The following is a 16824-nucleotide window of genomic DNA, read 5'->3' on the forward strand; positions in this document are numbered from 1 at the left end:
TATTTGTAAATGCCTTTGAATAGATATGGTATTATTAACTGTCGTTTGCTTTCTTGTAGCTAGACATGACTCATAATACTATTTGTAAGATCAATCTAAAGGTCATTATAATACGAAATACGAGATTGATGACACTGCTTAAGCCATTTATAAACTCAAAGTCCTAAAAGGCACAAAATTGCATCTTGTATCAATATATTTATAAGGGTATTTGTAACATTAATTATTCAGCACTGTGTAAATGACGTCGTAAATAGTGCCATCGCTGCCTCCGTATTTTGTAATTTTAATTTTCATATTTCCATATATTGGATAATTGGCTATCCCGACGCCAGATGAACAAATACCCCGCTAGGTAAAAACCTCGATGTTCATTTTTCCTTTATTTGTATAGGATATCGACCGAGTACGAGGTCCTTCTCTATAGGAAAGCCCTGCGCGGTTGCATTGGCTTCTTGTAAACACCGAGGTGTTTCGAGATGCTCGTGTGCAGGTCTTCCCTACAGAGAAAGACCGATGTACGAGCGAGGTCGATATCCGACTTGCATAGAGTCAATTCTTTTCAAAATGTCTAGTGGTTTTGATTCTGACGAAATTTTATCGCACGCATTAGATCCATATAAGAAACTTGAAGACAGAAACATTGTCCTTACACAAAACGATACAGATAAAGAATTAATGTTACTTTAGTTATGTTTATTCGTAGAAGTTATTGCCTGATAATTTTCTGGTACTTTATAGTTTATATAGGTGTGGGATGTTGTAATAGTGTACATGTAAGACCGGGAATGTATGTTCCCCCATCAAATATTACCTGAAACGTTTATGCAGGATAATAATCGCCTGCCTACCAAAACATTATTTCGATATCGGTAGAAAATATGGAACCTCAGAAAAGTAAAAATTACTTTCATTTTTGTAGAGCAAATTATGCACATTTTGGTCACAAAACACCAAAAGTATAAGAGGGGCTCATAATTATAAAACACACTGAGGACAATTGAAAAGGTTCAAACTGACACCAGCCCTTGCATATTATTAAAATCTGTGTTGCTTAATATTCCATTTTTTAGCTCACCGGAGCACAATGTGCTAAAAGGTGATCTTTTGTGATCGCCCTGTGTCCGTCGTCCCTCCGTCCGTCGTCGGCGTCGGCGTCGGCGTCGGCGTTGGCAACAATTTGACAGTTAACAGCTTAGAGGTCACAATTTTGGCCCAATCTTAATGAAACTTGTTCAGAATGTTACTCTAAGTAATATCTTTGACGAGTTCGATATTGGGTCATCTGGGGTCAAAAACTGGCTCACCAGGTCAAATCAGAGGAAAAGCTTGTTAACACTATACAGGTCACAATTTTGGCCCAATCTTAATGAAACTTAGTCAGAATGTTACCCTTAATAAAATATTGAAAGACTTTGATATTGGGTTATCTGTTGTCAAAAACTAGGTCACCAGGTCAGATCAAAGGAAAAGTTTGTTAACACTCTAGAGGACACAATTTTAGCCCAATCTTAATGAAACTTGGTCAGAATGTTATCCTCAATAAAATCTTGGAAAAGTTTGATATAGGGTTATCTAGGGTCGAAAACTAGGCCACCAGGTCAAAAGCTTGTTAACACTCTAAACGTAACAATCTTGTCCTAATCTTAATGAAACTTGGTCAAAATGTTACCCGCAATAAAATATTGGAAAACTTTGATATTTGGCCATCTGAGGTCAAAAACTAGGTCACCAGGTCAAATAAAATGGAAAGCTTCTTAACACTGTAGAGGCCGCATTCATGCTTGTATTTTCATGGAACTTGGTCAGAATGTTATTATTGATGATTTCAAGATCTAGTTTGAATCTGGTTTATGTAGGATTAAATACTAGGTCACCAGGTCAAATCGAAAGAAAAACTAGGTAACACAGTAGAGGCCACATTTATGACCATATCTTCATGAATCTTAGTCAGAATGTCAATCTTGTTGACCTTTAGGTCAAGTTCGAATCTGGGTCATGTGGGGACAAAAACTAGGTACCCTGGTCAAATCAAAGGAAAAGCTAGTTAACACTTTAGAGGTCACATTTATGTCCATATTTTAATGAAACTTGGTCAGAATGTTAATCTTGTTGATCTTTAGGTCAATAGGTCAGGTGACTGATACAGGGCCTTCATGGCCCTCTTGTTTAAATGTATTCAACTGAAAATAATGTTTTGAGTGGAATATGCTGGAAAACCATGAATTTTAAGATCTTTTTTGTCTTCTTCAGTGGTAGAGCGGTTACTCTTTATTTTAACCTATTGTTTGATTTCACATTCATTTTTTATCCTCTCATCTTTTACGGCTTTATGTGGATATTAGAATATTTCCTAATGATGCAAGGTTCTTTTAATATCAAGACATGTTAATATAAGAACTGACGTTTTTCTTGAAAAGTCGTTTATTTACCATAATGAAATCATGGTCAAGCATGAAAAAATCACCATAAAAGCGTGTCATTGAAACATATTTATTTGTTTAATAGATGCTATTTCATCACTTTTTTCACGTGCTCAGGTCTTTGTCAGAACAGCTAGACCTCTTCATGAGAATTCTTTTGTGCAAAGAGTCTTTCAGAAAAATATAGACCTCTGTCTAACAAAGGAAGAGGTTTGTAACTACTAACTATCAAACCGATCCTAGCAAATCAATTTCTCTAAAAGCGTAACGATTGTCATTAGACAAAAGTTGTAAATGTAAACCATGCCCATTCACACTTTGCTTCGATTGAACTAAAATTGAAGACAAAATCAACCTACTTATTTACATCGGTTTTTTTTCCTGTTTGTTTATTTGTCTATCGGGCGTCTGGCTAGCAGATTTTGAAAAACTATTCAAGCGCTATGAAAACTTGAATGATTGCTTTCATGTAAAATAATCTTACCTTTAGGGAACTCTTCCTCTTTAAGTAAATTGTTTTACAGTATGCAAAGACGATCTGTAACTAGAAATACATTCTGCATGCCCACCGGCAGAATGTCGAGCCCGCAAGCTGTCTAAAGAAGTAACATTATTGTTCTATTTGGCGGTGTCAGAACTCATTTACACTAGAACCTGTATTTGCATATGGAATATTTTGACCAGTTATAAAATAAAAATCTATATATTATAAATCCCCACAAAATTCCTTACCAGGTACAGGTCAAAATACACCAACATAAATGGATGTAACATGCATGTTGTACCACAGAAATGTGGTCTCATTTTTTCCCCAGGCATGTAATTAATAAGTTACAATATAAGCTATTTATAGTAAAAACAAAGAGAAGTAATTTTAAAATTAAGGTTCCATTTTAACACGGTTTTGATGTGCCAGATTACATCAAAATCTCCTTGTGCATAAAGAAGACATGCTCCAGGCAATGTCATTCTTGTAACTGACCTTTGGCCTCTAAGTGTGACGTTGACCTTTGGCCTAGGGACCTGGTTCTTGCGCATGACACTCCGTTTCATAAAGGTGAACATTCATGCCAAGATACATCAAAATCCCAGAATGCTTGGAGAGGAAATGCCCGAACAAGCTTCAACTTGACCTTTGACCTCCGACTGCAGGGGTTTTTTTTACGACTGGGGGAAGAGGCCCCAGCCTGTCATTGGGGGAAGAAAATAGCGCGCGACGAGCAGTTTTGGGGGATTTTTTCACTCAGGGGGGAATTTACAATTATGCATAATAAACACTTTAAACTATGTTTTTATTACATATTCTTGCAACTTTTAGCAACTATACACACTGTCACTTAGCAATAGATGGGCTTGCACTAATGTTCACTTATCATTGTAACAAGGTGGGTGGGGTGAGTTGAAATGCTCAAATCATTGAATATTTAAAGGTCACATGCTTTTATTAAAAAAAAATGCTTTAAAATAAGAGTTGCTTTTGCAAGAGTCATCATATTATTATTAAATGCATACTTTTGTTGGCTTTTTATTTCAATTGTACTAGAAAATCTTGTAAGAAAGGATAAAAAAGCCCGAAAATCACGATCGCGAAAACGTGTGACAAATATGAAAAAACGAAAGCAAACATTAAAAATTCTTCATAAAATACCCGTTTTAAATTTCATCTTTTCACCAGAACTATTCTATACTTATAATATCTGATTACTTAAAACATTTATATTTTATTTTGCTCTAGCAAAATACCTCGGCAAAGATAATAAATTTGCGTAAAGGCCGACCGGCTTATTTAATCGAATCAAGCACATAAAATAATTACTTTAAATTAACAACACATATTACACAATACAGCATAAGCTGTTACCGCTAATTAACAAGAGGTACAAACACGATAATCTGAGGCTGCATTGTTTATCAATCATCTATATTACATACTGATGATAACCACGTGTCAGTCGGCGCGTGGCGTGATTGACATCTGTCAGTAGCTAATTAACATACGACGCTCCGCCTACTGTCATACTTACGCTGGTGTCGACAAACAGTATGAAGTTCACTGGGATTTTGATTGACAAGGGGCAGAGCTTTCGAACTCGTTACGCATCAAAGAGTATTACCGCGAGACAAGCAGACGCCCACGGCATATTATGTGCGGGTCAGATACGAGTTTTTATCGGTTTTTTGCTGGTCAAAACCGGAACCTCGGGTCCACTGAACGCTCTTCTAACATTTTTCTACTATTTCTAAAGGTTTTCACACCCATTGAAAATTGTGAAAGACCGTCTGCAATTGTGAACGGGTCCGATATTCGGTCGGGAAAATCGCTGGGAGTAATCTCCATTGCTTTGTTTACGATTTTGGAGGGGGGAATTTCGGACGTAGGGGAATTTCGACTGCGGTAGGGGAAATCCTTGGCTGTGGGGGAAATCCTCGGCTGGGGGACGAGGCCGATATTCGGCCTCTGCTATAGAATAAAAAAAAACCCTGGACTGCGACCTTGAACTTTGAGATAGAATCATTGAGTTTGTGTATGACACTCCTTCTCATTGAGGTAAACATGCATGCGAAATATAAACAAATTTGGTCCGTGCATGTCAAAGTTATGGTCTGGACAAACTTAAATTTGACCTTTCACCTCCATATGTATGTATATAACGAATAACATCAGGACTGTCATTCAGGTAAAAGAGAAATTAATGTATCAATTTGCAGCTTAAATTTAAAAAACGACTGGGCAATTTTAAGAACTCGCATGATAAATGATGTTATAAGAAGAAAACTATATCAATGCATACATGCATTAAAGTAAGCAAAATGTATACACAAGTCTTTTTCAAATTGCTTTGAAAAACAATACATCGTTACAAAAAATGTGAGTTTCATACATTTTGTTACAGATTACAAGATTTTCTTCGCAGAAATTTCCATTTTAGCAGGATTCAGAATTGAAGCATGTTCTGAAGTTCTTTTCATTTGAGTAAATCAAAGTAGGAATAGTGATTTTTATTTTAATATAACATTATGGAGAGGGTCTCTAAATTACATCTAATTTGTCAAGCCCATCATGGGTCGCATTATTTCCGTTACGGTTTTGCTTATAACAAAAACAGAAAATAGTCGGAGACACTTTTAATATAAAAAGAGATTTAAAGTAATCAACAGAAAAAATAGAGATGGGTCTATTGTTTGAGGCAACATTGCTCTAATAAGACGTATTAAAATGTCAGCTCATAATACCTACTGTGACGTTGTTTAAAGCTGAACACTTGTTCTGTTCTGTTTCGTTTTCTATTTCAATATGTAACCTCTTGTAGAATATAAAACTGCCAAAACCTTGCAGACCTATTCTGCATTTCATTTAAAATATTAAGGCCTTTATTAATGTAAAGGAAAGTTTATTACGTTTTTTTTTAGCTCACCTGTCACATAGTGACAAGGTGAGCTATTGTGATCACCCTTCGTCCGTCGTCCGTCGTGTGTCCGTCCGTCCGTCCGTCCGTCCGTCAACAATTTCTTGTCTGCACGATAGTGGTTTCATTTATGATTTTATTTTAACCAAACTTGCACACAACTTGTATCACCATAAGATCTCGGTTCCTTTCTTGAACTGGCCAGATCCAGTTATGGGTTCCAGAGTTATGGCCCCTGAAAGGGCCAAAATCAGCTATTTTGACCTTGTCTGCACAATAGCAGCTTTATTTATGATTTGATTTTTACCAAACTGGCACACAACTTGTATCACCATAAGATCTTGGTTCCTTTTCTTGAACTGGCCAGATTCCATTATGGGTTCCAGAGTTATGGCCCCTGAAAGGGCCAGAATTAGCTATTTTGCCATTGTCTGCACAATAGCAGCTTCATTTATGATTTGAATTTAATCAGACTTGCACAAAACTTGTACTACCATAAGATCTCAGTTCCTTTCTTGAACCGGCCAGATTCCCTAATGGGTTCCAGAGTTATGGCCCCTGAAAGGGCCAAAATTAGCTATTTTGACCTTGTCTGCACAATAGCAGCTTCATTTATGATTTGATTTTAACCAAACTTGCACACAACTTGTATCACCACAAGATCTTGGTTCCTTTCTTAAACTGGCCAGATTCCATCATGGGTTCCAGAGTTATGGCCCCTTAAATGTCCAATATTGGCTATTTTGGCTTTTGCAGCCATATAGAGACTTCATTAATGGTTTTATTTGATTCAAACTTCCAAAATAACTTCAACAACAATAAATCTTGGATTCCATGACAAATCAGATCCAATCGTAGCTTCCAGAGTTATTTTATATCTGATAACCTCCCCTGATTGTAGTCAAAATGGATTTATATCAGTAAGTACTTACAGGACTTATTTGAAATTTCATTATTGTCATTAGTTGGACCGAGCCAATCAGGGTAGATAACTATGTACTGATTTTATGTCAAATTACCTCCCTTTATTTCAAATTAAAATGGGTATATCTCCGTAACTAATGAAGATACTGATCTGAAATTTCATTTATGTCAACAGATTTATTTGGCAGATCCTTCTTTCTTACAATAATTTTCTTTCGAATTACTTCCCTTTTACGTTACTATAAATAGCCTATTTTTAGTATTTTTTTTATTATTGGCCGTAGGGAAAAACCGAGACCACGTTTCTGTGGTACAACATGGATGGAACCTCCAATTTTTAGGTGTATTTTAACATATCTGTACTTTATAAGAATTTTTTTTTCTTTCTGGTTAAATTTCTTTCCTTTGTTGTTCCTGTCCTTTAGACTTAGATATTTTTTCTGAGGACCTTCTTGTTCATGGCCCTCTTGTTTAATCCGCTTATAAAAGCTGACTGGGTCTTTGTGGTTTCCTGTAAGGTCGCGCCACGACGCACTTTTTCGCGTATGACAAAATGTACAGAAATGTGCATAATTTGTATAAAATCACTCTATAATGTTTATAGAATAAAATTAATTATTACCATAAATATCAATATATTTATTTCTTTATTCACAGGGTTTGATGAAAATCAAACACTTCAATTTACCTCGGGAAAGGTTTATGATTCAAGCGACATAAAGGAAAATAGAGACAGCCGGCTTATAAAATATGGTGCTTCTTCACGTTTAAGGATTGGAGAATTTAGATTTCTGGGAGCAGATATAGCAAAGGGACCATTGATGTATTCCGGAAATATTGAACTGATCTTAGATAACCTTATGCAGATTTATGACATAGAAGGATGTGGTCCTTTTGCGGAAAAGGGTGACTCCGGATCACTTGTGTTCAGCGTATCTAATAGCGATAGTGAACTTACTGCTGTCGGAATGCTTCTAGGAGGAGATGACGGCTTTTCCGTTGCAACACCGATCTGTGATGCACTCTATGGAATCGGATGTGCTGCGCCATGTAATCTGAAATGTTTTGATATGGAAACAAACAGAAAAGAGGGAATGTTATATGTTAGGAATGTAAAATTCTAGATCTGTCAGTGCATGTTGTGATGGCTGAGTGTCAAAGCTTTTTATTAGCTCACCTGAGCACAAAGTGCTCAAAGGTGAGCTTTAGTGATCACACTGTGTGCGGCGTCCGCCGTCGTCCGTCCGTCCGTCGTCAACAATTTGACTGTTAACACTCTAGAGGTCACATTTTTGACCCAATCTTAATGAAATTAATCAGAATGCTAGCCTCAATAAAATCTTGGACGAGTTTGATATTAGTTCATCTGGGGTCAAAAACTAGGTCACCAGATCAAATCAAAGGAAAAGCTTGTTAACACTCTAGAGGTCACATTTTTGGCCCAATCTTAATGAAACTGAGTCAGAATGTTAATCTTAATAAAATCTTGGACGAGTTCGATATTGGGTTACCTTGGATAAAAAATAGGTCACCAGGTCAAATCAAAGGGAAAGCTTGTTAACACTCTAGAGGTCACAATTTTGGCCCAATCTTAATGAAACTTGGTCAGAATGTTATCCTTAAAAAAGTCTTGGACGAGTTTTATATTGGGTCATCTGGGGTCAAAAACTAGGTCATCTGGTCAAATCAAAGGAAAAGCTTGTTAACACTGTAGAGGTCGCATTTATGACTATATCTTCATTAAACTTGTTCAAAATGTTAATATTGATGATCTAAAGGTTCAGTTCTAATCTGGATTATGTAGAATCAAAAACTAGGTCACCCGGTCAAATCAAAGGAAAAGCTAGTTAACGCTGTATAGGCCACGTTTATGACTAATATATATATTAATGAAACTTGGTCAGAATATTAATCTTGATGATCTTTAGGTCAAGTTTAAATCTGGATCAGCTGGGTTCAAAAACTAGGTCACTAGGTCAAATCAAAGGAAAAGCTTGTTAACACGGTAGAGGCCACATTTATGACTGTATCTTCATGAAACTTAGTCAGAATGTTAAACTTGATGATGTTTAGGTCCAGTTCGAATGTGTGTTATGTGGGGTCAAAAATTAGGTCACCTGGTCAAATCAAAGGAAAAGCTTGTTAACACTCTAGAGGCCACATTTATGACTGTATCTTCATGAAACTTAGTCAGAATATTAAACTTGATGATCTTTAGGTCAAGTTCGAATCTGGGTCATGTTGGATCAAAAACTAGGTCACGGGGTCAAATCAAAGGAAAAGCTAGTTAACACTTTGGAGACCACATTTATGACCATATCTTAATGAAACTTGGTCAGAATGTTAATCATGATGATCTTTAGGTCAATAGGTCAGGTGAGGGATACAGGGCCTTCATGTCCCTCTTGTTTGACCTTCTTGTCCTTAAGTGCAATGATAACAGGTGAGCGATATAGGGCCATTATGGCCATCTTGTTTCAATGAATGTTAGTCATTTTCTTGTAATTTAAGCTATCAATTGTCGATAGGAATAATAATATGTACAAACTGATTTCTTTTTAAACGATATTGTCAAACAAATATATTTATTTTTTTCAAATGATGTAGTAAGCTACGTGAAACGATAACTTAAATCTCTTTAAGTCTTTTACCCTATATGATAGTGACTATAACAGAAGAACTGGTGTTAACGAGCTTAATGTTATCAACAAACGTAATATATGTTATGTTGTCACGGTTGCTTCCATGTCTAAGTGGGTAATCTTTCTGGCACACGCGAATGTAGTTTCGAAACATCATCTAGATTGTAGAAGTTTTGGCTTACTGAAAGTCATTGGTTCTACTCAAGCGTCTGTCTGCGTCTGAATTATAACCGGGGCATCTTCTTTCATCATAACAGAGAAAGTCGCTATATGTACCAATGTTTGTCTGTGTGACTTAAAACAAAACATTTAACATAACATGCGATATTTTCTTCTAAAAACGGTAGAATTTCAGGAGTTTTATCATTGAAGTAGATAAAAGAAAATCGTTTTGATGTGATCCTTGACTCATTGATCAATACTTATTTAAAACATACATTGCTTAAGTTTAATAGTAATGAAATGTTAAAATTATATCACGTTCCCCTGTTAGATATACAACTTTTTTGTATCTAAATTTCCCACGATAACTCGCGGTGATACTTAGAACATTTCACGTATTACTTAAATAAATATACGAGTTGAATGTAGGGATATACACGGTTCATTTTAGGGTAGTATACATATATATGTACCAATTCAAAAGAATGATCCTTAGTTACGTTAGGCTCTAGCCCTGTTTGTAGTGGAACTAAACCGCCAATTACCGTTTGCATACCAGTCTGGTGCCTGGCATTAGAAATAGGAATCGGGAACTAAGGCATGTCAATATATGTAAGTGTCTTAAAAGCTAGAACAGATGCCCCTTTTAGTAGGGGTGACTATAATCAACAAACACTTCACTTTACTCTTATATTTGTTAGGACTATTCAAGTTGTACAATAAATATATGAATATAGAATCAGGCACAGGCAGACGCCTGAGTAGAACCACTTACTTACATACATTGTGTTTTATTAACCGTATACTCATACTCTTTTTGCTACAATCCAAAGCTGATTTAAGAATCATTTGTTGATTAAGAAAACTTTTTGTTATCAAATTGTCTTGAAAAGCACAGGGATCGAGCTCGCTACCTCTCGAATTCAAATTATTGCATTTTACTTGCCGCACTAGCAAACCAGGCTTACAGATGTTTGTACGTGCGTATGATTGAAATAAAATAGAAAAATCAACAAAGAGTTAATACTGGAAAATGCATTGGGGACGATGTCGGACTAATTCATAGATGTTTCTATGAAAGGTCAAGCTTTAATAACTTTCATAACGTTCATAATGAACAGCAGGTAAACATACGTTGTTGGTAAACTTTTAAAAGTATGGGCATATATTGTGGCCGTATCCGAATTACTTCCCTTTTTTTTATTATTAAATATTTAGACACACTGATGAGCCATTCACGACGAAACTATTTGTGACTTTTCATAAAAAAAATAAGCGTGTGAATTCATTTTATAATTTTACGATAAGACTGACACTAACTCGTCTTTGAGATAAAAAGAAATGTAAAATTGTCACGGAAGATAATTGAAAATTAGAAATCCTTGCTCCACCTTGAGTGTGAAATAAGTACTTTTCATATTATATACTATGTATGTACTCTGTTTGATAAAAGAATTAAAGTATTCATTGCATTATTGTGACCATCACAAAATTTCTGATGAAAACATTTTAAGCGTATCATTCCACACAGGAAAGCTAGGAAAAGTCAACAACTAGACTGCGGAAGTTAAGCGTTAATGAAATAGAGCAAAAGTTGGAACTTGTCGGACTTAGTAAAACGTATGCTAAACGTTAAAAGAGGATTGTGGTAATTTTTTTGTGTGGTAAAACTGACATAGTAAAACACATTCAAGCATTTCAAATTTGGAAACTGATGTATCTTCTATGTTAATCGTGTGATGGAATAGTACTAGGAACCTCAAGAACATTATATTGTAAAATTGTTGACCTGCTGGACTGTACCTTAAACGAACGTATGAAAAATCTACGCACATGCAACAGTCACGCGAACAGCCCCAGTGTGATATCCCACAATGGTTTAATGAACATGAACAATGTAAGGAATATTACACATTTTTGAAAGTTTTAGGACAATTAGCATTTTAAACTTTATTCAGTGAAACAAAGGCGTTTATGCTCCGCACTGCGGTGCTTTTGTTTATTCTAGACTACCTTTTGGCCGAATAAATACTGCACATGCAGCTAACGAACCAACACGTATCGGTGTTCACTGTCATAACATTGAAAACGTCTGAAAATATATGATATGCAAACCAAAATACCGAGGTGATTCTATACAATAAAAGTCTTTTAAAGTCTATATAACAATTTCCGAAATCTACTGTCTGGAAAGGCCATATTTTTGCTCGTATTTGGCTATACCAAAATATCCATATTTTTCATATTGGACGGGACAACTCCTCCATTTACTAAATGCGAGGAGTCGATCTGAATTTCTTCCCTTGGATAATGTATTTCGTCTTCCGACACCACGATGATAGAAATAAAATCTGGGATAGCTACTTTCTTATTTCTGATCAAAGCATATAAGTGTGTGCGCTTGGTTTCTAAGTTAAAACATTCTTATCCGATGGTCATGGTTTCGGTTAATACTTTGAGTACTTTGAGGAAAAGTTGTTTACATTTGTTGCACTAGAGTAACACATGATAACGCACACATGTAACATTAACATATATATTATGATAAGAGAATATCAACTTTTAATGTTTGCGTATTTTGGAAGTGGTTGCAGTCGTTACCCAAAAATGTGTAAATATTTGCTTTTCTCTCGTTTCTTTTTATACGCCCGTCTTGAAAAGAGCGGGGTGCTATTATGTGAACACCCGTGGCGGCGGACGGGCGGGCGGGCTTTCGGCGTCCAAATCATGTCTCTCTAAATCAAACAGTTTTCATCCGATTTTCACGAAACTTGCTGACAATGTTTGTTGGTATAATATCTCGGACAAGTTTGATAACCAGCCAAATCGCCCTTGGCACTCTTGGATTATGGCCCTTAAATTGCTCAAAATTGCGAATTAAGCTTTGTCCGCTCCCTAAGGCAAACAGTTATCATCCGATTTTTAGCTCATCTGAGCAATGCTCAGGTGAGTTTTTCTGATCGCTCGATGTCCGGCGTCCGTCGTCTGTCTGTCTGTCGTCTGTCTGTCGTCCGTCAACATTTAGCTTGTGTATGCGATAGAGGCTGTATTTTTCAACTGATCTTCATGAATTTTGGTCAGAATGATTACCTTGATGAAATCTAGGCCGAGTTCGAAAATGGGTCATCTGGGGTCAAAAACTAGGTCACTAGGTCAAGTCAAAGAAAAACCTTGTGTATACGATAGAGGCTGTATTTTTCAATTGATCTTCATGAAATTTTGTCAGAATGATAACCTTGATGAAATCTAGGCTAAATTTGAAAATGGGTCACCCGGGGTCAAAAACTAGGTCACTAGGTCAAATCTGGGAAATACCTTGTGTATGCGATAAAGGCTGTATTTTTCAACTGATCTTTATGAAATTTTGTCAGAATGATTACCTTGATAAAATCTAGGCCGAGTTCGAAAATGGGTCATCTGGGGTCAAAAACTAGGTCACTAGATCAAATCAAAGAAAAACCTTGTGTATGCGATAGATGCTGTATTTTTCAATTGATCTTCATGAATATTGGTCAGAATGATTACATTGATAAAATCTAGGCCGAGTTTGAAAAGGGGTCATCTGGGGTCAAAAACTAGGCCACTAGGTCAAATCAAAGAAAAGCATTGTGTATGCGATAGAGGCTGTATTTTTCAATTGATTTTCATGAAATATGGTCAGAATGATTGCCTTGATGAAGTCTAGGTCGAGTTTAAATATGGGTCATCTGGGTTCAAGAAGTAGGTCACTAGGTCAAATCAAAGAAAAACCTTGTGTATGCGATAGAGGCTGTATTTTTCAATTGATATTCATGAAATTTCCTCAGAATGATTGCCTTGATAAAATCTAAGTTGAGTTTGATTATGGGTCATTGAAAGTAGGTCACTAGGTCAAATCAAAGGAAACCCTTCTGTATGCGATAGAGGCTGTATTTTTCAATTAATCTTCATGAAATTTGGTCAGAATGATTGCCTTGATGTAATCTAGGTCAAGTTCAATTATGGATCATCTGGGTCAAAAAGTAGGTCACTAGGTTAAATCAAAGAAAAATCTTGTGTATGCGATAGAGGCTGTATTTTTCAACCGACATTCATGTAATTTTGTCAGAATGATAGCCTTGATGAAATCTAGGTCAGGTTCGAATATGGGTCATCTGGGTTTACAAACTAGGTCACTAAGTCAAATCAAGGAAAAACCGTGTGTAGGGACTGCATTTTATACTGGATTTCATAAAATTTGGTCAGAATGGTTGGCTTGATGAAATCTAGGTCAAGTTCGAATATGGGTAGTCTGGGGTCAAAAACTAGGTCACTAGGTCAAATCAAAGAAAATACTTATTTATACTCCAGATGTTTTGCTCCAATTTTAATAATTGGTCAGAATATTTTTTTCCATGAAATCATTAGGTCAAACATGTTTACACTGTTATGGTGTGTTATGGTGTGTTTCTCAGGTGAGCGACCTAGGGCCATCTTGGCCCTCTTGTTATTAAACTTGCTGACAATGATTGTGGGCATAATATCTCGGACGTGTTTGATAACCAGCCAAATCGCTCAAGGCACTCTTGGCTTATGGCCCTTGAATTACTCGAAGAACTGCGAATTAGCCTTGTCCGTTCTCTAAGTCGAACAGTTTTCATCCGAATGTCACCAAATTTGCTGACAATGTTTGTGGGCATAATATCTCGGCCAAGTACGATAACCAGCCAAATCGCCTTAGGCACTCTTGGATTATGGCCCTTGAATTAGGCCAAGTTCGATGACGAGCACATTTTGTGACAGTCTGGCACTCATTTCATTATGGTATGATATAAAGATTAACTTAACAGTGTGGAGTAAATTTAGTATTGTACTCAACACATATCAGCAAAGAAGAAAACACGGGGAAATCCTGCCCGGTAAGCAAGTGTGTGTGTGTGTGTGTGTGTGTGTGTGTGTGTGTGTTCGGGTTTAACGTCTTTTTCAACAATTTTTCAGTCATATAAATGACGGTGTCTACTTGTAGCAGTGAGCCCAATGCCCAACTTTATAGCGCTGCCTCACTGGAATATCACGTCGTAGACACGTGGCATGGTACCCCACTCAGTCACATTATACTGACACCGGGCTGACCAGTCCTAGCACTATCCCCTTAATAGTGTATTCAGAACGGGAATCCCGTGCGATCGGGAAAAAAAAGATTAATGGCGTCATATACCAAACTGTTAGACCATGTCTGAAGGTCACATAAAAACATGTCGCCAGGCCGAGTTCCGCGACTGGACCGATCTATGACGTCATCAAAATGGCGGCCAAGTTTGAAAATATAACTTTGCGTAAATCATTGCCAATTTACATTACACAGCAAAACTTCATCTTATTATCTTTGGTTTTCCATCCTAGAATATTTGTTGTCAATGTAGTAACAATATTTAAGTACATTTGTATATAAACAATTAAATAATGTGAAGTAATGAACATATATTATTTTCTTAGTGAATATGTTTGTTTGGTATACCATCAAAAATACGAATATCATCATATTTCAAACGTGTTGTAGCTGTTTATGTGTCCTTTATGTCTGTGCTACAAATGAACATTGTACCAATTTGCTGGCCCACCATTCGTATCGCGTTGAAGTCCACAGTGACTCTAAACATTCGCACTTAATCAAATGCAATGATTAGAATTCCTACCTTTCTTCTAACGTTTCTTTCTTGCTAGATATGTTTTATTTTGATAGAGGCCTTTCAAAAGTTAGGATTAATAGTTTCCATAGGATCTCAAAGCTTTATTGAATAATTATGGAGTTTTTAAACAATAAACTTTCCATAGTCCATAGTTTGGATTTTTTACCTTCATGTCGGTCATTACCTAGAAGGTGGCAAGCAAGTTTTGAGAAGGAAGCTTTTCATGATGGGTATCACGATTGGTTGGTGAAACATTATCCATCGCCTGGAATTCTGAGAATTCTGATAGGCTAAGAATAGCCTACTTAAATACATAACTCGTGGAAGAAGTATATTAGTTCTATACTTCTTGATGTTGAATGTATAATACACCGGCTGCAACCTGTAAATGTAATTAGTTATAACCATGAATAGCTGCAGTAGGTTTGTAGATGTACGCATACATGTAAGGGTTGAGCACATAAGATTCTGTGGCGAGTTGGGAACATGGCTGTCCTTGACATGTTCAAATTGGCATTCTTGCTTTCCGCAGAAGGACCAAGAATCAACAAGCGTAGATAACGTACAATGAAATAGGTATGGACTCCCCGATAAGATCTTGATTATCAGCTGTAACTGTTACTGGTCCTGTAAGTACCTACCTGAGGAGAACTTTTGTTTGTTAATCTTTCCGTCCAACAACTGAATTGCTATGTATTCGTTTCAATATAGCTTTGCAATATTTTGTGTTTATTGCCAAATTTAGACGACGTATTTGAAATAATGTAAGACTTTTTGATTGCCGTTTGTAATTTTTCACCCACAGAGCATTGGCCTTTTCAACTACTAATATTTGCGATTGCCAATCTCGACAGAAAACAAACACGTTTTTTATACGTCCGAAAGAGGCTTATTATGTTATGACGCCGGTGTTCGTCTGTCCGCCCGTCCGTAAGCAATTTCGTGTCCGCTCTGTGACTCTTGAACCCCTCGAAGGATTTCAAAGAAACTTGACACAAATGATCAACACATCGAGACGACGTGCAGAGCGTATGTTTTGAATGACACGTTTCGAGGTCAAGGTCACACTTAGGGGTCAAATGTCAAAAGAATCTTGTTTCGCGTCCGCTCTGTAACACTTGAACTGATTGAAGAATTTTAAAGACACTTGGCACAAATGTTCACCACATCCTGCCGACATACAGAGCGCACGTTTCGGATGGCTGGTTCAAGGTCAAGGTTGTACTTAGAGGTCAAATGTTTTATATTCGGGTGTATACTGCTTCGCATTTCGGTGTTCTTGTTTCCTAAAATAATCATTATACTTCTACTTATTACTAGGGGCGTTTGTTTATTTTCAGTCACATTCGACTCTATTGCTTTAGCAACAATAATCGTTTCGTATCTGATTTTAGCGCGATCTATTGTGTCCCTGCTTAAGCGGCTCTATCACAATCTCTTTACCAAGATGCAAAGTCAGTCTATGTCAGAGAAATCACGATCATCATATTAAATGCGTTCTCGAATGTTAGAAAAGACAGTTGCAAAAGCGCTAGGGCACACTTTAATTACCACCGCACGTTTAACATATCATACCCGTACATAGTTTCCATATCATGCATAGATGTGCTACTGGAGC

At 36.6% G+C, this 16824-nt stretch overlaps 1 protein-coding gene across 1 annotated transcript in view; it reads left to right on the top strand.

Annotated features, from left to right (window-relative positions):
* Positions 1–12078, top strand: part of LOC128549458 (uncharacterized) — a 60328-nt gene extending 48250 nt beyond the window's left edge. Inside the window, exon 2 of the mRNA XM_053526098.1 lies at positions 7412–12078. Within this exon, the coding sequence (XP_053382073.1) occupies positions 7412–7878 (467 nt within the window). The 3' untranslated portion in view covers positions 7879–12078. The remainder of the gene's footprint in view (positions 1–7411) is intronic.
* Positions 12079–16824: the final 4746 nt, after the last annotated feature.

The sequence above is a fragment of the Mercenaria mercenaria genome, chromosome 16 (genome assembly GCF_021730395.1).
Source record: "Mercenaria mercenaria strain notata chromosome 16, MADL_Memer_1, whole genome shotgun sequence".
NCBI lineage: Eukaryota > Metazoa > Mollusca > Bivalvia > Venerida > Veneridae > Mercenaria > Mercenaria mercenaria.